We start from the raw sequence: 25834 nt of genomic DNA on the forward strand, positions 1-25834 counted from the left end.
CAGGATCCTGAGGGGGCTGCTGCTGTTGCTGGGCAGGAGGACCGCCACTTGGATTGTCTCCCTGCCTGGAGACCCAGTGAGCTGGCTCTGTGCCCAGCCTTGCCCCCCTGCCTACCTAGGAACTTTGCTGGAATCTTGCTGGGCTTATAGCGCCTGGGAGCGCTATACTTGTCTTATAGCGCTTGAGAGCGCTGTGCCTTCACCCCAGTGCTGGGAGCTCTTTACTTTTCCTTTTGCGGCTGCACACGCCGATTTTAACGTCCCCTGGCAGGTGCTCACCCTGCCAGGGACGTTGCGCTGTGTTTGGCCCGAGCGAGTGCCCACCTCGCCTTATAGTTAAATTAGAGGGACCAACGTATTCACCGCCGCAGCCCAGGAGAATTTTGAAACGTTGCCGGGCTGCTGCCTAGTGCGACCCGGAAGTGCCCGCCTCCATGCTCGGGCCGCGCTGTCATTGGCGGACACCCGAGGCAGGAAGCCAGGCAAAACCAGAGAAGACGCCCGGACGAGGGCGGGACCGGGGAGTCTCCCTTCCGCTTCCCCCGGTCTGGGGAAGCCTAGGAGTGTCTCCGGGAAAGACAGAGGTTTGCCGGCACAGGAGGGGCTCCCGTAGTGCAGGGAGAGGCCCGCAGGTAGCAAGGAGTCTCCGCCAAGAGCGCCCAGCATGCCGCCAGCAGACGGAGCCCCGGGAGACACTGCAAAGGAGCCGCGCTGAGGAGGAGCCCCTGCCCTCCAGAGTCCCGGTGAGTGCTGCTCCGTGTCTCCGGTGCTGGGGGTCGTCATCTGTATTTCGAGTCCCTTAAAGGAGGGACTCCATTGTTCGGGGGCATTTTTACAGAGCCCACGGAGGGCTCCGGGAGCATTGTTGGTGATACGAGCCCTGGGAGGGCTTATGGGGCATTTCTGGTGGTTGCACACCCACGAGGGCGGGACCCCCACGGCCACATTCTTGTACGAAGCCCACGAGGGCTCCAGGGGCCATTGTCCTTCTTGAGTCCCTAGGAGGGGGACTCCAGCCAAGCAGGCGTCTAATTTTGAAGAGCCCCGAGAAGCTCAAGCCAGGGGCCACATTCATTTCACGAGCCCTGAGAGGCTCTAGGTGCCCCAATTTTACTTCGAGTCCCCAGGAAAGGGACTCCAACGGTGGGGGCCGTTTTGTATCCAGAGCCTACGAGGGCTCAAGGGGCACATCTTTATTTCAGAGCCCAGAGAGGCTCCCTGCCCAAGTTGTCGTTTCACAGCCTGTGAGGCTCCCACGTTGGCCCCCATCATTGCCACACAGCTGCCCAGCCCTTCGTGGGCAGCTGCCACATTTAGGCACCCTTGACACTGGGACACAGGGCGTCCCAGCCCTAGAGAGGCCAGTTGTCCTAGGGACTGCCACAGGATGTGGCTAATGTGAATTTTGCGCAATTGTGTTCTTTTCCTTACACCTCTGAATGTTTTTAGGCATCATGTGTTTTCCTTCCCTGCACCTCTGAATGTGTTGTTTATGCATCATGTGCCTTGTTCCTTACACCTCTGAATGTATGTTATGCACATGTGTTATGTGCTTATACCCCTACAGGTATTGTGATACTTAGGTGGTTGTTCTTGCTAGTACAGGTGGTGCTAGTGAGGTCCTGGTTCCCTGTGTGACCTGTTCCTAGGGTGGTTAGGGTTGCGTAGGTGGTACTTACCTGGTTACCAGTAGTTACTGGTTGTATGCTTTATGTTCTATTTTGTGCTACAGTGATTTATATTCTATGTTCTAAGTGCTAATTCTACCCAGTACTAAGTTCTAAAAGTGCCTATTCCTGACAGTGGTCCATGTGGCCCTGTCTTGTACATATCCCCTGTAAATTCTGCCCGTGCCTGTTGGCACATTGTAAAGTGTGTGTGTTGGACCTGGCCTCGTGGCGCGGTTCCCCCCGCTACTTAGCTCCCCGTCAGCCCAGCCCTGTACCTAGAAACCCCTGGTCGTCCTGCCCCTGTCCGTCCAAACGCCAATGACCAGTCTCGGCCTGTCCCAGGCCACCTTCCCAGCCCTGCGCGCCCCGAACCCTCAAGGCCCCATAGGGCCACTGGCAGCCATTTTCCCTTCCCGAGGTCCCTGACTCCGTGGGCCTAACGTGACCCCAGCCCGAGCACATCTTAGGCTCCAGACGCGCCAGCCCCCGTTGGGAGGGTGAGGGCCACCCTAGTGAGAGAAGACAAGGAGTTTCGATGGCACCTCCGGCCTCCCCTGAGAGACTGGTTTCGATCACACCTCTGTTCTACCCCTGGGGGCCAGTTTCGATCGCACCTCTGGTTTCCCCTAAGTGCTGGCTCCAGACCTGCTGGCATCTGGGAATTCGCATCCTCAAAAGGATCAAAGGACCAACCGCCGGACTTCATCCACGGGCTGCCCCCAAAGCCTCGGACCTCCGCCTGCGAGGGTCCGGACATCAAAGGGCCACTGGACTATATCAAGGCCCGCCCCTGAACTAGCGGGCAGTTGTATCTTGGACAAGGAAGCCCTGCTGATATGAAGACCTACACCGAACCTTCTGAGCCCTGCTGAAATGGTCGCGGCTCCCCCAGAACTTCCTCGAGAGTGAGCCCTGCTGACTCCGTCGCTCCTTGAGGAACATTCTAGTCCGGCTGGACTATCGACGCTACCAACACGAGTGGAAACATCTCCAAGTGAGTAGGATCACCAGTGCGCCAACCATCTTCCGTATCCCCCCGGCTCGAGGATTGAGAGCTGTGTGCAGGGTATGCTACGTACTGGCCTATGAGACTAAGACTGTCCCGCCACCCCCTCCCTGAAGACTTGTGACTTTTTACGATCCCTTGATCGTTGTATTTATAGAGTGATAATCCTTTCTACGTGATTATAAAGAAGTTGATAATGAAACCCAAGGTGTGGTGTCTGTTCATAAGTGTAGTGTGGTCCTCGTGTGTACGATTCGCTACTTGAGGTCTTCCCCGGTGGAGATCTCTCATAAGGCTCGGCATTATTGGTGGGAGAGGCGGGTCACGGAGGAGTCGGGTAGACATAACCTGGCCTCTGGGATCGCCCCTTCTAACAGTGTGTTTTATGTAATGTGTTTTGGTATAATACAAAGGCTATTTTTATATATAATCTTGTGTGGAGTTTCCTTTGTGGTGGGTCTTGGGTGTTGTTGCTGGGGCGCTTGCGCAAATACTTAACTCACACCGCCTCCAAGTTTAGCCTTGCTGCTCGCGCCACGTTACCTAGAGGGTGAGCAGGGGTTATCTTGGCGTGTAACTCCTTTGCCCTGACTTAGGAGTGGTGGTCTCTGACTGACTTTGGCGCAAGCCCTGGCCAGCCAGGGATCCCAATTCTAACACTATTTGACTGCCTATAGGAAATGAAAACCCCCCACTAATATTCTAGCAAGCATGAAACTGGTATTCAAATGAATCTCGGATGTCACATTTGGCAGCTTGTGGCAGCCGCAGCATCGGTTGGGGCTTCAATAGCTGGCCATAGACTGCTTTGGATAAACTCATGGAACCTAGATTCCCTGAAAGAGGTCTAATTACAAAATTACATGAATAAATACAGCTCCTTCCTACGAGGTTAGTACTGGAGCTGTGCTTCTGTAGAGCTGCAGACACTTTAAAGGTGCCTATTTCAAAGTGGATTACTCTGCTAAAACAGTTTTCATTCATTTGTGGCTGAAATGAATGATTATGAATGAAATAAAAACAGGTGAGCCACTCCTGCCTAAGGAGCCGCTCCCTGCCATGCCCATAAACATATCTCTGGTGTTTAGTGGGCTTTCTGCCCATTTGGCCCCAGGGACGCAGGAAGACTGTGGTTATGTTTCACTTCACTTCACGCGGTAAAATGAAATGTGGCACATACCAAGAACCAATTTTCCAATTATCCGGTAGACTGGGACAGTAGACCTTGCGGAAAAATAAAGGGAAATAGTGCTATGAGGTAACTGAGTGGGCGAAGGGAAACACCCCTTGCGTGTTCGGTTTGCAATGCACTCAAAACTTTGTAAATGCTGCATTAACTGAAGGAGACACACATTGCACAAACAACACTACTAAAGTCATGTGACATCACAAATTGAACCACCCTGCACCTCAGGTAGCGAAATACCATGGGTGGGGAGGGGTAGTGATGAATGATGAGTGGGATATTCTGGCTCACCAAACAAACACAGTGAGTCGAGAGAGCAGAACATAAAATACAAAATACCCCCACTTTGAACCATAGCTTCCATCAACCCTACATAAACAAAGTAAGTGAAGTAGGTGAGCACCCCTCTCTGTAGAAAGATCTGCCTTGCTTTTTCACCAAAACAATGCAAATATTCATTCATCCTTTCATTCTAATTCACCAATAGCCACCAGGATTAAGCTTTACTTTACCTCATCCAGTCTTTCACCAACATTTCCAAAGTGTTATCCATCCATTCAATATCCACCCTTTCTTCCAGTCATCCTTTTGCCCATCCATCCCTTTATCCATCCATGCACGCTTTCACCCACCCACCCTTTCTCCAATATACCATTTACCTTTCTTTCAACCTTCTTTATTTCACGTTTCCCTCAAGCCGCCAACGCTCGTTGTTTGAGCTTTTGGTGAGGTGCAGATAGAAGAGGCCAACATAACTCAACTACCACCGCAGCTGACAAAGCTGGGGGGGATCACGATCACGAGTTGACGACACCCTGGGAGGTAGTGAGTATCATTGTCATTAAGCAATTATGTGACTTACCAGTGCCCGTCCCAACCTCCACCTCTCCCCCTCCAACTGAATCGCCTCCTTCAGCTGCACTGGAGCCGGCGTCACTGGTGGTCTCTGTGGCCAAAATAAATATTTTAGATGCCAGATATGCCACCCTTTATTTTTTCAGTCAAAAAATACAACAGCAATACTGCACTACAGCTCGGTTACCACTGCAGTATCGTATATCACTCTGGGCATTGGGTTGGTTCACACAATATTATTCAAGCCAGGCAGGGGTTAATGCTCATTGAAAGACTGTGTTGTAGGTTGGTAAATGCACTGGGAGTGGGACCTCATACTTTTTTCCAGCCTTGCTGCACTGTCATGGGAAACTGCTGATAAACCGTACAAATGACAATGAATGAGACAGCACACAACATGGGGGGGGGTCTATGAGACCATGGCCACTCTCTCGTGAACTCGACTGTTGCAGAATGAGCAGGGATGAGGAAGCCTTCTCAGCAGACATACATAGTGAAGATTATTTATAATGCAAGCTTACGTGGGCTTTCAGTCTTCGTGGTAGATAGTAGAGTACCAACAAATGTGTTATTCCTAGCCTTACTCTTACAGTGAGATAAGATACATGTAAGAGAAAGGGAAAGATAACCAGCAAAGCCGAAGATAACTAAGTGACTGGAGGCCGGAAAAAGTCAGCTACCAAAAGAAAACATATAATATAAAGGAAAAAAGTTCATGCAGGGATAGCAGGAATGAAGCAAAAGGCGGATCCATTGTACTTTGCACAAGTGAGTTTGTACCCCATTCTCGTTGCCATGGAAGGAAGATGGCAGGTAAAGGTGTCAGAGAAGCGGTATTTCTCACCAGCAACACCAGCCTCCAGGTAGAATCTCTGATCCTGGAACCCAGTGCCAACATTCCAATGTACCCCAAGATTCTACCCTAAGCCCACAACAATCATAACAAAACCCAGGATAAGGAAAATAATAAATAAATATTAGGGTTCACTAGGGTTAGAAGAGCCCTCAGCAGCGTCGCTGGTGGTCTGCGCCTCCTGACCAGCTTCTCCCACACCCTCAACAACATCCCTCTTCTTGCCCTTCGGTGCAGATGTAAGAAATGGATAATATAAAAAAAAACTGTTACCTCGGGACTGTACAGACTACATTAACAAAGTCACAGAGAGAACGCCGACTCATTGTTATCACTGATTCACTATGGTGACGGGAGGACAGTCTGCAATGCTTCTTACTTAATCAGCCAAAGTGAGCGCCAATGATGAGTATGATTAGGGAGTGCTGCTGTGACCCTGCCCATCAGAAACTAGAAACTGGATCCCATTATAATATTCCAAAGTAAACTAAAGGTATCTTCCCTCTGAGTGTGAGCAGCATGATATTCAGAATTTGTTTAGCTTTGTAGAACACAAACACAGCAAATAATTATTACTTACAAGCCCCAAAATCTCAACACCTAGTAGGTTGAACAGGTCCTGTTCGTGTTCCAGGATATGTGGCAAGCGGTGCGTCAGCTTCTGGACGGTCCGCTGAACCTGGCTGGCACACTTCATGCACTGGCGCACCCGCCCACAGCGCAGCCAACGCTCCCCCAGTGGGTATCCGCTGTTGGTCCTGCAGTCTGCTAACAGCATAAAGGGATGTGACGCTGCACAAAAAAGCGAGTGCTGCCACCTCCTCCTCACAAAAGATTGCCCAGGAATGCACACCTGGAAGGCTGCCCACAAATGTGACTGTCCTCCCTCCGTCATGGCGCTGGAAGGGTTAGAAAAAAAAGGAAAAGGAAAGAAGAAGAAAGTAAGGAGAAATAGCAAAATACAGAAAGTCATGAAAAACATGAAAGAAATTTCCCTAAAATGTAAAATACAAAAACACAAAGACACACACTAACATAAAAAATAAACATGAGGGGTAGATACATTTCAAAGGGTGAAGAATAAAGAGATAAAAGTGAGATTAACATTTAGGGCCAGCACCATAACAGAGAGCGGAAGAACAAGATGGTCACGCCCATATGGACCGAGCGGTGCCATTTACGTGTGATTTGGAACGCAAGGACGCACAAGAGAACCGTGGGGCGCTGTTTGTGTGAGATTTGGACATCAAGAAAGCACACCCCGTTTCCATCACAACGTGAATGGGTGCGCCAGAAAACTCTGCCCGCAAGCGAAACTCTACATTGAGTTTTTGTGCAACTTCACGGAGTTTCGCGGAGCCCAACTCCGCAAACTGTGCCAGTACCTACTTTTAGGCAGATTGACTGTGCCAGACTGTGGCAATTTTGAGGGGTGCCATGCCACGCCCATCCAACACGTCTTCTTGCTGCAACAGTACAAATCAGAGAAAGATAGAGAAGGAGAGTGAGAGGTGGCGGGCGAGGGTAATGGAGTATAAGAAAGGAGTGATGATAGAGCAGCAAGTAGGCGAGGTAGAGAAAGAAAGACATAAAGGTGGAGAGTGGTGATTCATGCTGGATAGAGAGAGACAAAATAAGAAGCAGCAGCAGGCTGAGAAAGGCTGTAATCAAGAGACACAGAAGAGATAAAGAGAGACATTTCTTCAACAGGAGCCTCTTGGGAGGTGGGTCCCTGGCCAATTTCCCTTTTGCCTGAGCTTACAATTACTCTGCACTCAGTCACCTGATTCTAAGGGCTGCACCCTCAGGTGTTACTGTTAACCAATGCAATGACATCAGGAGCAGTAAAGGCTGAGTTTACTAGAGTGCTTTGAGTTGTGACATGCAAGCCCCCCCAGACCTCGCTGAGCCATCCTTTCCATGCTTTGAGGTGTGACATGCAAGCCCCCCAGAGCTTGCTGAGCCATCCTTTCCATGCTTTGAGGTGTGACATGCCCCCCCAGACCTCGCTGAGCCATCCTTTCCATGCTTTGAGGTGTGACACGCAAGCCCCCCAGACCTCGCTGAGCCCTCCTTTCCATGCTTTGAGGTGTGACACGCAAGCCCCCCAGACCTCGCTGAGCCATCCTTTCCATGCTTTGAGGTGTGACATGCCTCCCAGAGCTCGTTGAGCCATCCTTTCCATGCTTTGAGGTGTGACACACAAGCCCCCCAGACCTCTCTGAGCCATCCTTTCCATGCTTTGAGGTGTGACATGCCCCCCCAGACCTCGCTGAGCCATCCTTTCCATGCCTTGAGGTGTGACATGCCTCCCAGAACTCGTTGAGCCATCCTTTCCATGCTTTGAGGTGTGACACGCAAGCCCCCCAGAGCTCGCTGAGCCATCCTTTCCATGCTTTGAGGTGTGACATGCCCCCCCAGAGCTCGTTGAGCCATCCTTTCCATGCTTTGAGGTGTGACATGCCTCCCAGAGCTCGTTGAGCCATCCTTTCCATGCTTTGAGGTGTGACACGCAAGCCCCCCAGAGCTCGCTGAGCCATCCTTTCCATGCTTTGAGGTGTGACATGCCCCCCCAGAGCTCGCTGAGCCATCCTTTCCATGCTTTGAGGTGTGACATACCCCCCCCAGACCTCGCTGAGCCATCCTTTCCATGCTTTGAGGTGTGACATGCCCCCAGACCTCGCTGAGCCATCCTTTCCATGCTTTGAGGCGTGACATGCCCCCAGAGCTCGCTGAGCCATCCTTTCCATGCTTTGAGGTGTGACATGCCCCCAGACCTCGCTGAGCCATCCTTTCCATGCTTTGAGGTGTGACATGCCCCCCCCCAGAGCTCGCTGAGCCATCCTTTCCATGCTTTGAGGTGTGACATGCCTCCCAGAGCTCGCTGAGCCATCCTTTCCATGCTTTGAGGTGTGACATGCCCCCCAGAGCTCGCTGAGCCATCCTTTCCATGCTTTGAGGTGTGACATGCCCCCCAGACCTCGCTGAGCCATCCTTTCCATGCTTTGAGGTGTGACATGCAACCCCCCCAGACCTCGCTGAGCCATCCTTTCCATGCTTTGAGGTGTGACATGCCCCCAGACCTCGCTGAGCCATCCTTTCCATGCTTTGAGGTGTGACATACCCCCCCCGTAGCTCGCTGAGCCATCCTTTCCATGCTTTGTGGTGTGACATGCCTCCCAGAGCTCGCTGAGCCATCCTTTCCATGCTTTGAGGTGTGACATGCCCCCAGACCTCGCTGATCCATCCTTTCCATGCTTTGAGGTGTGACATATCCTCCCCATAGCTCGCTGAGCCATCCTTTCCATGCTTTGTGGTGTGACATGCCTCCCAGAGCTCGATGAGCCATCCTTTCCATGCTTTGAGGTGTGACATGCAACCCCCCAGACCTCGCTGAGCCATCCTTTCCATGCTTTGAGGTGTGACATACCCCCCCCATAGCTCGCTGAGCCATCCTTTTCATGCTTTGTGGTGTGACATGCCTCCCAGAGCTCGCTGAGCCATCCTTTCCATGCTTTCAGGTGTGACATGCAACCCCCCAGACCTCGATGAGCCATTCTTTCCAGGCTTTGAGGTGTGACATGCATGCCCCCCCAGACCTCGCTGAGCCATCCTTTCCATGCTTTGAGGTGTGATATGCCCCCCAGACCTCGCTGAGCCATCCTTTCCATGCTTTGAGGTGTGACATGCCCCCCCAGACCTCGCTGAGCCATCCTTTCCATGCTTTGAGGTGTGACATGCAACGCCCCCCCCGACCTCGCTTAGCCATCCTTTACATGCTTTGAGGTGTGACATGCAACCCCCCCAGACCTCGCTGAGCCATCCTTTCCATGCTTTGAGGTGTGACATGCCCCCCCAGACCTCGCTGAGCCATTTTCCATGCTTTGAGGTGTGACATGCAAGCCCCCCAGAGCTCGCTGAGCCAAACTTTCCATGCTTTGAGGTGTGACATGCAAGCCCCCCAGACCTCTCTGAGCCATCCTTTCCATGCTTTGAGGTGTGACATGCAAGCCCCCCAGACCTCTCTGAGCCATCCTTTCCATGCTTTGAGGTGTGACATGCCCCCAGACCTCGCTGAGCCATCCTTTCCATGCTTTGAGGTGTGACATGCCCCCCCAGACCTCGCTGAGCCATTTTCCATGCTTTGAGGTGTGACATGCCCCCAGAGCTCGCTGAGCCATCCTTTCCAAGCTTTGAGGTGTGACATGCACGCCCCCCCAAGACCTCGCTGAGCCATTCTTTCCATGCTTTGAGGTGTGACATGCAGCCCCCCAGACCTCGCTGTGCCATCCTTTCCATGCTTTGAGGTGTGACATGCCACCCCCAGACCTCGCTGAGCCATCCTTTCCATGCTTTGAGGTGTGACATGCCCCCCAGACCTCGCTGAGCCATCCTTTCCATGCTTTGAGGTGTGACATGCCCCCAGACCTTGCTGAGCCATCCTTTCCATGCTTTGAGGTGTGACATGCCCCCAGAGCTCGCTGAGCCATCCTTTCCATGCTTTGAGGTGTGACATGCCCCCCCAGACCTCGCTGAGCCATTTTCCATGCTTTGAGGTGTGACATGCCCCCAGAGCTCGCTGAGCCATCCTTTCCAAGCTTTGAGGTGTGACATGCACGCCCCCCAAGACCTCGCTGAGCCATCCTTTCCATGCTTTGAGGTGTGACATGCAACCCCCCCAGACCTCGCTGTGCCATCCTTTCCATGCTTTGAGGTGTGACATGCCCCCCCAGACCTCGCTGAGCCATCCTTTCCATGCTTTGAGGTGTGACATGCCCCCCCCAGACCTCGCTGAGCCATCCTTTCCATGCTTTGAGGTGTGACATGCCCCCCAGACCTCGCTGAGCCATCCTTTCCATGCTTTGAGGTGTGACATGCCCCCAGACCTTGCTGAGCCATCCTTTCCATGCTTTGAGGTGTGACATGCCCCCAGAGCTCGCTGAGCCATCCTTTCCATGCTTTGAGGTGTGACATGCCCCCCCAGACCTCGCTGAGCCATTTTCCATGCTTTGAGGTGTGACATGCCCCCAGAGCTCGCTGAGCCATCCTTTCCAAGCTTTGAGGTGTGACATGCACGCCCCCCAAGACCTCGCTGAGCCATCCTTTCCATGCTTTGAGGTGTGACATGCAACCCCCCCAGACCTCGCTGTGCCATCCTTTCCATGCTTTGAGGTGTGACATGCCCCCCCAGACCTCGCTGAGCCATCCTTTCCATGCTTTGAGGTGTGACATGCCCCCCCCAGACCTCGCTGAGCCATCCTTTCCATGCTTTGAGGTGTGACATGCCCCCAGACCTTGCTGAGCCATCCTTTCGATGCTTGGAGGTGTGACATGCCCCCAGAGCTCGCTGAGCCATCCTTTCTATGCTTTGAGGTGTGACATGCCTCCCAGAGCTCGCTGAGCCATCCTTTCTATGCTTTGAGGTGTGACATGCCTCCCAGAGCTCGCTGAGCCATCCTTTCTATGCTTTGAGGTGTGACATGCCCCCCAGAACTCGCTGAACCATCCTTTCCATGCTTTGAGGTCTGACATGCCCCCCAGACCTCTCTGAACCATCCTTTCCATGCTTTGAGGTGTGACATGCAACCGCCCCAGACATCGCTGAGCCATTTTCCATGCTTTGAGGTGTGACATGCCCCCAGAGCTCGCTGAGCCATCCTTTCCAAGCTTTGAGGTGTGACATGCACGCCCCTAAGACCTCGCTGAGCCATCCTTTCCATGCTTTGAGGTGTGACATGCCCCCCCAGACCTCGCTGAGCCATTTTCCATGCTTTGAGGTGTGACATGCCCCCAGAGCTTGCTGAGCCATCCTTTCCAAGCTTTGAGGTGTGACATGCACGCCCCCCCAGACCTCGCTGTGCCATCCTTTCCATGCTTTGAGGTGTGACATGCCCCCCCAGACCTCGCTGAGCCATCCTTTCCATGCTTTGAGGTGTGACATGCCCCCCCAGACCTCGCTGAGCCATCCTTTCCATGCTTTGAGGTGTGACATGCCCCCAGACCTTGCTGAGCCATCCTTTCGATGCTTGGAGGTGTGACATGCCCCCAGAGCTCGCTGAGCCATCCTTTCTATGCTTTGAGGTGTGATATGCCTCCCAGAGCTCGCTGAGCCATCCTTTCTATGCTTTGAGGTGTGACATGCCTCCCAGAGCTCGCTGAGCCATCCTTTCTATGCTTTGAGGTGTGACATGCCCCCCAGAACTCGCTGAACCAATTTTTCCATGCTTTGAGGTCTGACATGCCCCCCAGACCTCTCTGAACCATCCTTTCCATGCTTTGAGGTGTGACATGCAACCCCCCCAGACCTCGCTGAGCCATCCTTTCCATGCTTTGAGGTGTGACACGCAAGCCCCCCAGACCTCGCTGAGCCATCCTTTCCATGCTTTGAGGTGTGACATGCCCCCCAGAGCTCGCTGAGCCATCCTTTCCATGCTTTGAGGTGTGACATGCCAGCCCCCCAGAGCTCACTGAGCCATCCTTCCCATGCTTTGAGGTGTGACACGCAAGCCCCCCAGACCTTGCTGAGCCATCCTTTCCATGCTTTGAGGTGTGACATGCCAGCCCCCCAGAGCTCACTGAGGCATCCTTTCCATGCTTTGAGGTGTGACACGCAAGCCCCCCAGACCTTGCTGAGCCATCCTTTCCATGCTTTGAGGTGTGACATGCCTGCCCCCCAGAGCTTACTGAGCCATCCTTTCCATGCTTTGAGGTGTGACATACAAGCCCCCCCAGACCTCACTGAGCCATCCTTTCCATGCTTTAAGGTGTGACACGCAAGCCCCCCAGACCTCGCTGAGCCATCCTTTCCATGCTTTAAGGTGTGACACGCAAGCCCCCCAGACCTCGCTGAGCCATCCTTTCCATGCTTTGAGGTGTGACATGCCCCCCAGAGCTCGCTGAACCATCCTTTCCATGCTTTGAGGTGTGACATGCCCCCCCAGAGCTCGCTGAGTCATCCTTTCCATGCTTTGAGGTGTGACATGCATGCCCCCCAGACCTCGCTGAGCCATCCTTTCCATGCTTTGAGGTGTGACATACCCCCCCAGACCTCTCTGAGCCATCTGTTCCATGCTTTGAGGTGTGACATGCCCCCAGAGCTCGCTGAGCCATCCTTTCCATGCTTTGAGGTGTGACATGCCCCCCCCAGACCTCGCTGAGCCATCCTTTCCATGCTTTGAGGTGTGACATGCAACCCCCCCAGACCTCGCTGAGCCATCCTTTCCATGCTTTGAGGTGTGACATGCCCCCCAGACCTCGCTGAGCCATCCTTTCCATGCTTTGAGGTGTGACATATCCCCCCCCCACCCACCCAGAGCTCGCTGACCCATCCTTTCCATGCTTTGAGGTGTGACATGCAACTCCCCCAGACCTCGCTGAGCCATCCTTTACATGCTTTGAGGTGTGACATACCCCCCCAGACCTCTCTGAGCCCTCCTTTCCATGCTTTGAGGTGTGACATGCCCCCCCCCCAGACCTCGCTGAGCCATCCTTTCATGCTTTGAGGTGTGACATGCCCCCAGACTTCGCTGAGCCATCCTTTCCATGCTTTGAGGTGTGACATGCAAGCCCCCCAGACCTCTCTGAGCCATCCTTTCCATGCTTTGAGGTGTGACATGCAAGCCCCCCCAGAGCTCGCTGAGTCTTCCTTTCCATGCTTTGAGGTGTGACATGCATGCCCCCCCAGACCTCGCTGAGCCATCCTTTCCATGCTTTGAAGTGTGACATGCAAGCCCCCCAGAGCTCGCTGAGCCATCCTTTCCATGCTTTGAGGTGTGACATGCAAGCCCCCCAGAGCTCACTGAGGCATCCTTTCCATGCTTTGAGGTGTGACATGCAACCCCCCCAGAGCTCGCTGAGCCATCCTTTCCATGCTTTGAGGTGTGACATGCAACCCCCCAGACCTCGCTGAGCCATCCTTTTCATGCTTTGAGGTGTGACATACCCCCCCAGACCTCGCTGAGCCATCCTTTCCATGCTTTGAGGTGTGACATGCACCCCCCCAGAGCTCGCTGAGCCATCCTTTCCATGCTTTGAGGTGTGACATGCCCCCCCAGAGCTGGCTGAGCCATCCTTTCCATGCTTTGAGGTGTGACATGCCCCCCCAGACCTCGCTGAGCCATCCTTTCCATGCTTTGAGGTGTGACATGCCCCCCAGAGCTCGCTGAGCCATCCTTTCCATGCTTTGAGGTGTGACATACCCCCCCCCCCAGAACTCGCTGAGCCATCCTTCCCATGCTTTGAGGTATGACATGCCCCCAGACCTCGCTGAGCCATCCTTTCCATGCTTTGAGGTGTGACATGCAACCCCCCAGACCTCGCTGAGCCATCCTTTCCATGCTTTGTGGTGTGACATGCAACCCCCCCAGAGCTTGCTGAGCCATCCTTTCCATGCTTTGAGGCCTCTCATGTTCATAGTAATCATTCTTTTCTCTAACTTTCCAGGTCTCGTATCCGGGCAGTGATCCCTCACGGCTTACAAGACCTCAGTGTTCTGAAGTGCTCAAGTGAGTCTTCTTTCTAAAAACTTCTTGAGCAGCTGTAAGTATTTGATACATTTATCTCACCAGTGATGTGAGGGAGGAATGCGAGGCTAAAAGAGAGAGCTCTGATGTGAATGAATGAATCAGTGAATGAATGAGTGAATGAACAGTTGTATTTGGCATTTGAGTAAATGTAATGAGTTATTTAGTCGGTGTTACATTGAATTACATTGCCTCCAGTGGTTTATGGCATGTCTGAATATGTGCTGCTGACATTGGAACACAGAAGGCAACGGTTGAGGCTCTAAGACAGAACAACAGTCCCCACACAGCTCACCTAGGGGGCGGTGAGAAACCCCATTACTTCAGCATCACTGATACTGCTTCTATGAGCTGCAGACTCCCTGCACAGCTCACCTGGGGCCAAGGAGGAGCCCCATGACCTCAGCATCACTGATACTGCTTCGCTGATTTTTCTGATTTCAATTGGAAGGCTGTTATAGAGGCGGGCCGCTGCTACGCTAAAAGCTCTGCCACCCTGGGTCGCTTTTCTAATCCTAGGTATTCTGACAAGGTTAGTGGAAGAGGAGAGGAGGGCCCGTGTGGGCTCGTACCACTGGAACTTTTCCTGGAGTGACTTAGGGTCCTGACCATGTACTGCTTTGAAGACGGTGCATAGGGACTCGAAAATGATCCTCTGAGGCACTGGGAGCCAGTGCAGGTCAGCCAACGCTAGAGATGTAGAGGATCTGCGGGCTCGTGAGAGTGCCAGCTTAGCTGCTGCTGCCTGGATACTCTGTAGTCTGGTAATCAGATAGCCAGGTGATTCCAGTAACAAGCGCCTAGAGACCTGACAGTGATTTGGCGCTATATAAGTCCCAGTTAACAATAACAATAAAAATAACAAGGCGTTGCAGTAGTCCAGGCGGCTGAGGATGGTACTCCTGTCTACAGTTGTTCTTGCCTGTATCGGTAGAAAAGGTAGCAGCTTCCGGAGACCTCGCATTCCAAGCTATGTAATGTATCCGCCTGAGCACCATTAAGGGAGATCATTAGCTGTGTGTCATCAGCGTAGTTGATCACGCTGATGTCATAAGCCTTGATGATACCCAACAGGGATTGCATGTAAGCATTAAACAGAATGGGATTGATGGAAGATCCCTGTGGAACCCCGTGTGGAACTTTGGCAAATTCAGATTGGTACGTAGGGAGTGCCACTGCCTGCCACCTGTCGGACAGATACAACCGTAGCCAGTTAAGCACCATTCTTTTCACTCCAAGGGTCTCCAGCCTTGTCAGCAGAATGTTGTGGTTCACTGTATCGAATGCGGCGGACAGGTCCAGCAGGATTAGAATTGCTGACTCGCCCCTGTCCGCCCTCATTCATAGGTTGTCCAGTACCATCACCAGTTTTGACTCAGTCCCATGGGCTGGTCTAAACCCAAACTGTTCCTCCTCTAGAATGTTATTCGTCTCCAGAAAGAGGGACAGGGACTTGCTAACCAGGCGTTCCGTGATCTTAATTGGATAGGGCAGGAGCGAAATTGGTCGATAGTTCTTGTAGCAGCTATGGTCAAGAGTTGGTTTCTTCAGAAGAGGTGTGATAACGGCCTGCTTCCATCTAACCGGTAAAGTGGCTGTACTGAGGGATTGACCACATAGCTGTCGAAGAATAGGAAAGAATTCGGACCCGAATGCCTTCACAATTTTGTGGGGCAGAGGATCCAGCGGTGATCCCGAGGAGATGCTAAGGGCTACTTGAGTGAACTCTTTCTCAGAAGGAATTGCAATGTTGTCCAGGGAGGCCCTGGAGGGTGGATACTTGGCCATTCCATCTTCACCCTTCCTACTGGTCCCTGTGCTCTGATGTAGTGGTATGAGCGAAGGAGAGTCCTCCATACTCGTTGGGGGGCAGGGAGTCACCCCATGACCTCAGCATCACTGATGCTGCTTCTATGAGCTGCAGACTCCCTGCACAGCTCACCTGGGGGCAGGGGTGAGCGCCATGACCTCAGCATCACTGATTCTGCTTCTATGAGCTGCAGACTCCTTGCACAGCTCCTCTGGGCTCTGTGGATTCACTGCTGCAGCTGTCCTGCAGCTCCTGTGAGTGTCCAGTGCCTTTGAACTCCAGACGGCTAAGCAAGGGTCGCTGGCTGCACAGCTCAAATGGTCTCCATGGATGGACCTCGGGGCTGCCCCTGAAATCAGTCCCAATCAATCAATCAATGCACAGCTCCTGTGAGTGTCAGACCCCCCAGGGCTGCCCTGGACACACAGCTCCACCCAGCAGGCCCCTCTGCTGCAGATGTGGGTCCACCAGGCTGCTCTTGTGTCCCTGCTGGGACCTTGTCGTACAGGAAGCAAACTTTGGGAACGCCTCACTGACTGTGTTTAATTGTTTTTAAATCACGAGTTCGAAGTAGCTCCTTAACTGAGCATATTGAGTGACGTGTCTATCGGCTGCGGTTCACGCCGGAATGGCTGCCAGATTAAATGTCAAAGGGGCATATTAGCAAGGGCAATATCGCAGCTTTAGCTGGACTTTTTCCCGCTAAAGCAGCGATATTTTTATCGCCCTATTAGCAAGCTGTCACTAACAGCAAATAGAGACAGCTTTGAGGCGATAGCTACAAGTTTGGGGCCCGCTTTGCATGTCAGCGATATTTATCGCTAATGACATGCAAAGTGGGCGTACCCAACCTGTTAGCGACTGAATGCAGCCGCTAACACAGCTATCGCCTATCAGCATGGCAGGCGTAGCGGTAAAAAAAATCGTGTTAAGCACGATTATCACTAGAACCTAACGCCTGCTCAGACCATGACTTAACCTGTATATCCAGTGGGAGGTGGATATTCAGGTTAAGTCCTATTAGCGATAATGCCTGAATATCGCTGGATTTCCAGCAATATTCATGCATTGAGCCGCTAACGCCGGATATTTTATCGCATTAGAGATAAACGTTGCTAATAGCACGTCATCTCTGCGATAATGTCCGGCGATAAAAAGAAATGCGCTAAGCACATTTAGTGATAATTATCGCTATTTGTTGCTAATATGCCCCAGAGTCCTACCTCGGCTGTTTGTCGACAATTGATGGTGACAATGTCCGGTCTTGGTTGGTTGAGAAGCTTGATTGTGGCTCAGAGAAACCTGATGAATGTTCACTGAAACATGGGACCCGCAGGTCAAGACCTCTGACTGCCTCCCGCTCCTTTCATTCAATGTCATCACTGTAAAGGATTTTAATATTAAATCAGCCAATTCTCACTGGATGCCGAAGTGTTACTCTGTTGCTTATTTCCAGAGCTGGAATTGGATAAAAATGGCTCTGAGAACCCACGCATCTTGGGTCAAACCATGGCAGCGAAAAGGGAATTATACATTTTCCAGAACAGTCTAGAAGAAGAGGATTCGATGTTTTGCCCCCCGCCCCTTCCCTCACGACCCCGCTGCTCCCTGCGCTCCGACCAGTCCCGGCCGCTCTTTCATGCAGAGGTCTGCGATGCGTGACCTTTCCAAGGTCATCTCCAAGCAGACGGTTCTAAAATGACTCCTGCACCAGAAACCGGTCTTATTTGTGGCCTGATCTTGTTTTCGAAGCAGCCCAGAGGTCCGCGCTTCCGACAGTCACAGGAAGGAAACACTGTGGGCCTCATTAATGAAAAGTGACGCATCACTGCGTGAAAACAGCGATGCGTCACTTTTCACTGCGCACTCCTTGCGACACCAATGATGCGTCATATTTAATGTATGACGCATCATGTCGCAAGGACTTACAGATACGTCAGTATTTCTGACTCATCTGTAAGCGCAAAAGTGACGCATTGCTGGAGTGTGTCACAAAAGTGACGCAACTCCAGCAATGCGTCCTTTCACATGGGGAAAGCCCCTTGAGAAAGGGCTTGCGTCAGTCTTACGCCTACTGTGAGGCAGGCGCAAGATTTTGACGCAACAGCGTCCTAAAAGTGACGCAGTGAAATCTCATAGATTTCACTGCGTCACTATTACGAGGCTTTTTGCGGGGGAACGCCCCCTCTGCATACATTATACCTGACCCAGGTATAATGTGGCGCAGGAGTTTAAAAAGTGATGCATCTATCTTAGTGGAGAAGTGTGGCTCAGGGGTTAGAGGCGGCAGACCCGGAAGCTGAGATCGGCCCTGGACCAGGGTTCAATTCCCCGCCTCGACGGGGGTTGGGCTCAATAATTCCACGGACTCGATAATTCTCACTCCGGTGCCTACTCAACTCACGGGTTCACACTCTGCGACTCTGGGCAATAGCTTGCTTAATCTCCACAACGGCCCCTCGCGGCGGGATGCCTGGCTTTCACCTTGTGTGGATACCCTGGTGGGGCTATCTCACAGGGGAATAACAGGACGGGTTCCCTAAGCAAGCGCATAGATGCCTGCGATGTGAGTGATTTGCGCTATATAAATACATGTACATTTACATTTACATTTACCTAGATGCGTCACTTTTTAAATATGGCGCAACAAGGTGCATTTTGTACGCCGCTAGTGCGTCACAAAAAGTGACGCACCGGCGGCGCAAAACTGACGCAAGGCCTCATAAATAATGGCCTGTGAATGGTGGGGTTTACCCCATGCAGGAACCCTGTGATCACGGGTCTTCCATCACAGGCAGCGGGGCGGTCTCAGTGCTTCAAGGAGCTCAGGGCGCCTCTTTCTGAGCCGTCATTGTTTGGGTGAAGGTCAGATGAAAGGGTCCAAACCTGGCGCTGTTCATGAGCTGCTGAGACACTTTGCTAGATTCCAGCTTGTAATGCCCACATGTGTCTCAGAGCTCGCATCAAGGCTTATCCTTGTGGCAAAATATTTTAATTTTCTTTCAGAAGGTGAAGGGTAGATGACGTTATAGTTCTGATAATGTTCACTCATTTTGAGTGTTTAGAAGCCAGTGTCAATAACTTTGAATGTGATCTGTATTACTTATCGATCTGCTGGTCTAATCCTTTCTGCGGCTTCTCTTTCTGAATAATCCCGCTCTCTTCTTTAATAAGGGCATCATAAGATGTTTGGTTTTCACTGGATGTGAACTCAGGAGAAAATCATTAAAATCCATTTCCTAATGAATTGTGGCCAGATGCTCATTCTCAGCAGCTGGAAGGGGCTTGCTTTGCTGGCAACGTTTGCCCAAAACCAATATGGAGACTGTTGTGAGAGTTTATCCAGGATACTTGGGGTCTGGCTGATTTGCTAAATGACCGGGAGCTTTTGAAAAAACCTGTTCATGTTCATGGAAACATCAGCATCTAAAGGCCACGTGGCAACTCTATTAGAATCAAATACAGCCAATGTATAGGTTCCATTCTGAATCATTTCATTCAAGTCATTTTCAGTCATATTTTCTTACCAATGCTAAACTGAAAGCTGTGATGAATTTCCTTCTGGAATAGGCAGTGTTTTCAAATCTCCACTGAGGCAGGTGGTCTGCTGGATGGGTTTGATCAGAAACAATTTCTCTGTGTATCATGCATGCTTGACATAAAGCATCCATACCATTAACTTGTAAACATGTGGTACCCCAAATGCTTTTCTCGTTTATATGATCATTCTAATATTGATAACCGTGGACAGTCAGCGATTCACTGAACCGTGCAGATTATACAAACCTGTAGTTGGTCATCAGATTTTTCCAGGGTTTCTCAGGTTTCTGAGGATGAAGAGCTGACGTGTCTGACCCATCATCACTATTGAAACAGGGGAATTTCTCCTAAAAACATTTTGGGGTATTTATGGTGGATCTCTGCAATGCTCCCATTGTGTTTGATTATATATTTCTCGCAGACTACTCGTTCCGTGTATGCAGAGATCAACATATTGAGGGAAACTAAATTAACCCTGATGAATTTCAGCATTCAAATATGGATCTTCACTGCCTAATGAAGTTTATGAATGCAAATCAGTCAGCAACTGTTCAACAGCGTCTACGTCCCATGCGTCTACAAAGCGACCCGTAATTATAACATCATCTAAAGACACTTTTTAATCATATGGTATGTGAATTGGTTCTATTTGCCGTATAACCTTATAGAGGACTTTTCCCAAACTATTCAGTCCAGCATAGGATATTGGGGGACATATTATCAAGCATGTTATGGCGACTTTAGCCTTTCTGGCGCTAAAGCGGCACATTTTTTAACGGACTATCAACAAGGCCAGGCTAACACGCATTAGCGCATGTTAACCTGCGATAGCAACCTATCTTGAAACACAGCGATAAATATCGCTAATTATATGCATAGTAGGCACTCCCTACATGAACTGCATTCAGAAAGTCGCTAGCACAACTGCGCCTTATAAGCAACATGGCCGGGACCCGCGAAGCGATCTAAAAAGCTGCGATAGGCGCGGTTATCGCTGGAATCTAGCACCTATTTCAAATCTGACTTAACCATCCTGTGAATGGGAGTTGGATTGGGTGGTTAAGTCCACACATGACTGTCATCAAGCTGTTCATTATCGCCGCATGATTATCGCTGGAATTCCAACATTAATGGAGCTTATCCCCGTCTATCGCTGGTTTTGGCATTGCCTGTCAGCAAAGCGTTGCTAATACGCCGCTAACACGGTGATGTAAACCAGCGATAAGAGAAAACGCGCTAAGTGCGCATTGCGATAATTATTGCAATCTGTTGTTAATTTGCCCCTCAGTGATGTTCACAGCCTTATGATCTTGACGTGCTCTTTGAGAACAAGAATGTGGTTGCAATTCCTGGACCACAGTAAATGGCACCGTTTTATCAGGAATATAGTTCGCATTTATTAAGAGCAAAATAGTAATCAGCAAGATATTCCACTTCAAAAGGAGAAATACTCCAGTAACAATCCAGAAATAAGACCTTGATGGTAAAAATCATCTGTTTCAAAACCGACAGCAAGCAAGAAGCCATCTGTAATGTTGAGCGTCTGTACAACTGATTGTTTATTTGAAAATCTGCATTAGAATGATTTTCATACAGCACAATATCTTGTAGCGGCACACGCTCAATCCATTTTGGCTCCGTTGGAGGTTCATGGTAAGCTATTGCAGTAGTTTCAATTGTATGGAATGTTTTAATTGCAGAACCAGGTTCTTCCAAGGAAACTGGTGCTTGGTGAAAACCAGGGACAGAGCATGTTTCTCGATCTCTGGAATGGGGCTCCGGATTTCAACATAGCTGTACTCTTCTATTAATATTATTATTATTACAAACTTGTACCGCGCTGGGAATCGACTCCCGAAGGAGTATCTCCGCGCCCCTGGCGTCATCTTTGAACAGAGCAGGTCCTACAATGTAGCATTATTTCCCTTTGTCGGATAAACTAGTATTGGAAAAGGAAAGTTTTTAGTTTCTTCCTAAAAGGAAGATGTTCCCTACATTGTCTGATCTCTCTGGGGAGATTGTTCCACAGCTTTGGGCCAGCCACAGACAGAGCCCTACCCCCTTGCCTTGCCTTCTTAATCCTAGGAACACATAGGAGTTCTTGATCTCCCGATCTAAGAGATCGGGAGGGAGCGTACGCATTAAATTTTTTGGTCCGATATTCGGGGCCTTTCCCTGTAAGGCACTTATGGATGACACAACATGTCTTAAACAATACCCTCTATTTCACTGAAAGCCAGTGAAGCTTAATTAACAGGGGTTTAGATGGAGTACGTGCAGGGGCATTGAGGACGAGATCGAGCCTAGCGCTGCAGCGCATGCGCTGCTCAGTTTGCGAGCCATGCAGTATTCAGTATAGCGTGGAAGCTTCGTGGAAGCTCCGCCCACTCTTCGCCCATCTTTTTCATTGGCTTAGGTCCTAAATGCTGCCTTCTGATTGGTTTTAGACTTGTTAGTCCTTCCTCATGTCGGGCATGTCCTCATTTGTATCATTCCATAGCTACTGGCCCCTTTACTCAAAACACTCTTTTCTTCCCTGGCTCCCTCCACCCACCCCTTCCTGCAGTCCTTGACTTCTTGCCGCCCTGCCTCGATCCCCCACTCCTGTTTGTGCCTTCTTGCCCACCCACACTCCTGTTTCCAATGCAATAGGTCTCACGTAAATGCAAGTCCTATTGCATTGCAAAAGCTTGTTTATACAGCAAAAAAAAACGGAATGTTGCTAAGATTATTCTTTCGTGGGCTACCAAGTACTTTTAGTTTTTAACTTTCGGGGCTTCAATTCGTCAGGTGGTTTACAGAGCGAAGAGAAAGCCTGTGTCAGATGCTGAGAGGGGCGTGATCGGCCCAGGGTTGGTTGCTTGCTCCTGCCTACAGTGTCCGCATAGGTCGAAGGGACGGGACGGTACAGGACTCCCTCTCAGTGCTACTCGCTCTCTGCCTCATACAGAGCTTGTGCTCGCGCCTGCACTGGACACCAGTCGGATGCCCCACTAAAGGTCAGTCCTTGTTATTCGTTTTTACTCTGTTTAATAAGCCATGCTTGTTTTTTTTTAATCACATCTGTCGAAAGTGCACGGTTACATTTATAAACTGCTTCTTTTTAGGAGACAAAGGTCCCCTGTGGGAAACTCAATATAGAGACCACTAGATTTAGTTTTCAGCAGTGGATTTCATGAGGAAACTTGTTCTGAAATAGGTGGCAACATTGCAGGAGAGGAAAGTGGGAGATTGCTTTAAAAAATCAATAGGGAGACTGTATCCTCAACCCCCAAATTGTCTTCTGTTGAGCGAGAGACAATTTCAGGGGATAAACAGCCAAAATAAAGCCATTTTGTACTTCTCAAATCAGGGAGGGGAAGGTGGGGCCTTCCCCTCCCAAATAGAGTCTGTTGACATGTATGTACTGAGTACCTGCACTTCTTTAATTTAAATAGGAGAGTACCTGCACTTCTTATTACTGCTCAATACTTTTCATGGGAGATTCTCAGGAGCAAGCAGGTATCTGCACTTCAATATTTCCATTTAAAGCACTGATACCGTGCTTACTTCCCCCTCTGCCTAAACCCCAGAAGTTGTTTGAGATTACAGCTCTTTAAAGAGCAAACACTGTATCATTTACTCTCTCATCTCATAAATAAGGATGTGAAATGTCTTCAGGGAGATGCTTTTCTACTTAAATAAAAACAGATGGCAGTCCTCAAAAGCTTTAAGCCAAACCAATAGCTCTTTAAATAATTGCAGCACATTTTATGTACTCCGATAAAAGGCAGTTTTTTAATGGATTTCCACCCCAAGTACCATTTCTTGTTAAAATTTGATATCCCCTATGTTGGCACTGCCCCTTCAGTGTTCATTAGGCATACAGCCTCAAACCTTAGGGCATTCCACAAAATATCTGGCCCAAAGTTAGCAGAGGCTCTACATCGCTCCACTCCGATGTTGTCAAGTACTGCGGATCTGGAGGCCCTTCGAATTTATTCGTGGCTACGTATTAACATCGAGGCTGCTATCTTTATAAGCAGGAAGGCTTATAGAGATAGCCAAAAAATCATCCTACACTTATAAAAAAAGCTCAAATCAACTTCTTTCAATCTAAGATTGATACTTCCCAAAATAAGAGTAAAAATGTTTTTAAGATAGCCAAATCTTTTATCTCACCGACCGCCTGTTCTAAGATAGGGACTTGCTCAGAGAAATGGTCAATGCAGATTGCTCAATTCTTCCATGGGAAAATCTCTCTGATCCAACATGCTTTTTGTATCATATCTGAGAATGAGTTGACTTTTTATAATAGTGTCAATAGCACATTTCATATTTTGGATCCTCCACCTCTTTTTGTTTTCCCAGAGCTTCAGCTGGATGAATCATTGTCCCTCGCTCAAAACATTAAGTTGGGTTCCCCTACCGACCCCTGTCCAGTTAATATTTTGTCTCCGGTTGCCCCCTCAATAAACCCAATTGTTCACCAACTCTTTAATACTTCCCTCTCCATGGGCATTTTCCCAAGCTGTGGAAGCCTGCTAAGATTCTCCCTCTGATAAAAAAATGAACGTTGATCCTATGGGTGCAGCTAATTATAGGCTGAACTCCTTGCTTCTAGCTCTCTCAAAAGCTTTAGAGAAGCACGTCAGCAAAAGTTCTTCAAACTCATATTGAAGATGGGAAGCTTCTCCATAATTCCCAGTCTGGCTTTAGGGCCAATTTCAGCACTGTCTTTGCGCTGCTGGAAGTGACAGAATTCATCAAGGGCAAATTAGACCGGGGAGGTAAGGCTGTTTTGATATTACTTGATTTATCGGCGGCCTTTGATACAGTCCCACACGAGAGGCTCTTAAACAGACTTAAAAATATTGGCCTGGGTGGGACTGTCCTCTCATCTGGAAAACAGATCCCAGGACATCTGGCTTCCACCTTTTTCCTCCCCGGTCCCTGCCATCAATGTAGGTATCCCCCAGGGTCCATTCTCAGCCCTACTCCTTTTTTTAAATTTATCTTTCTCCATTGGTCTCCTTGGTTCAGGAAGTGGGCGCTAAGATCACCTCTTAGGCTGACGACACTCAGCTTACTTTCTCGTGTGACAGAGGCTCCGACTTTGACGGAGTAAAGATCAACTCCTGTCTCTCGAAGGTTTTTAATTGGCTGAGGGTCAATCAACCTAAGTGTAATCTGGATAAGACAGAAGTGGTTTTCTTCTGAAAACTAATAACACCCGATTGGAGGGCCTGGTGGCCCAAGGATCTTCGGCTCCCGCCCGCTGATAAATAGAAAGTAAATAATCTGGAAATGATCGTAGACAAACTATTGTCGTTGCACTCTCAGATCTAACATCTTTCCGGTGCATGCTTCGGCATCCTACGTATGCTAAAAAAAGTGGAGGGGCCACTGAAGCGGAAGAAGGAAGAGAGTAGTAGCGATCAAGGATTAAAGCCATGAGTAATGTGAATCTCTGTAAAAAAGAGCAAGGGCAACGGAAACAGAGTTGAAACCGGGGAAAAGAGCATGGTGATACGCCATCAAAAAGATGATTAACCCAAATAATACCCTTAGACCTCCAAGATGCCCAACAAATAGGTCTAATATTTAAAAGAGGGAGTGAGTTATACCATATGGGGGTGTGTAAAGAAGAATCATGTGATATGTCAGAGGGGAGGACGAAAGGTTTCAATAGAGAAGAAGTATGCTTAAACAAAGGAAGGGAGGTATAGGAAGACTTGGCTGAAAAACGCAAAACTTCCTCAAAAGAGAAAGGTTGTAATAAGGATTGTTCGATGTGAAGTTAAAGAGGAGAGAAGGGAGAAGGGTTTGACGAAAGCCAGCGTGCGGCTTGTAGACTTTTTGTTCTTCCAAAGGAACTTTGAGAGAGAGGAGTCAATGCGTTTGAAATAAAGGGCTGGAATATGGAGCGGTAACATGGAAAGTATGTAGATAAGAATGGGAAAGATCATCATCTTGATAGAGTCAAGTCGACCCCACCAAGAGAGAAAGAAAGGATTCCAAAAAGAGAGCAACTGATCAATACGGGAAAGAACAGCAGACATTCAATTTATTAGAAGTAGCGATAGAATAGGAGAACCAAATACCAAGATATTTAATCTTCCCACTATTCCAAGCAAAACCAGTCGCGGAAAAGAGGTGTGGAAGACAAGAATTGGTCAAGGGGAGGATTTCCGTTTTATAGGAATTCATTTTGTATCCTGAGACAAGGGAGAATTCCGTGAACTCAGACAGTAAAGGGGGAATAGAAACTTCAGGATGTGAGATAAACAATAGAATGTCATCTGCATACGCAGAAAGCTTTAATTGATGATCACCGTAAGGAAAACCAGAAATAGAGGCATTATTGCCAATGGAGGAGAGAAATGGTTCACGAGCTAAGGCAAAGAGAATAG

At 49.8% G+C, this 25834-nt stretch overlaps 1 protein-coding gene across 1 annotated transcript in view; it reads left to right on the forward strand.

Annotated features, from left to right (window-relative positions):
• The window catches only part of LOC147736751 (NXPE family member 1-like), a 191318-nt gene that overhangs the window by 123827 nt on the left and 41657 nt on the right, over nt 1-25834 (forward strand). Inside the window, exon 4 of the mRNA XM_086953818.1 lies at nt 14013-14074. Within this exon, the coding sequence (XP_086809944.1) occupies nt 14013-14074 (62 nt within the window). The remainder of the gene's footprint in view (nt 1-14012; nt 14075-25834) is intronic.

Source organism: Lissotriton vulgaris, chromosome 1_2, assembly GCF_964263255.1.
Source record: "Lissotriton vulgaris chromosome 1_2, aLisVul1.2, whole genome shotgun sequence".
NCBI lineage: Eukaryota > Metazoa > Chordata > Amphibia > Caudata > Salamandridae > Lissotriton > Lissotriton vulgaris.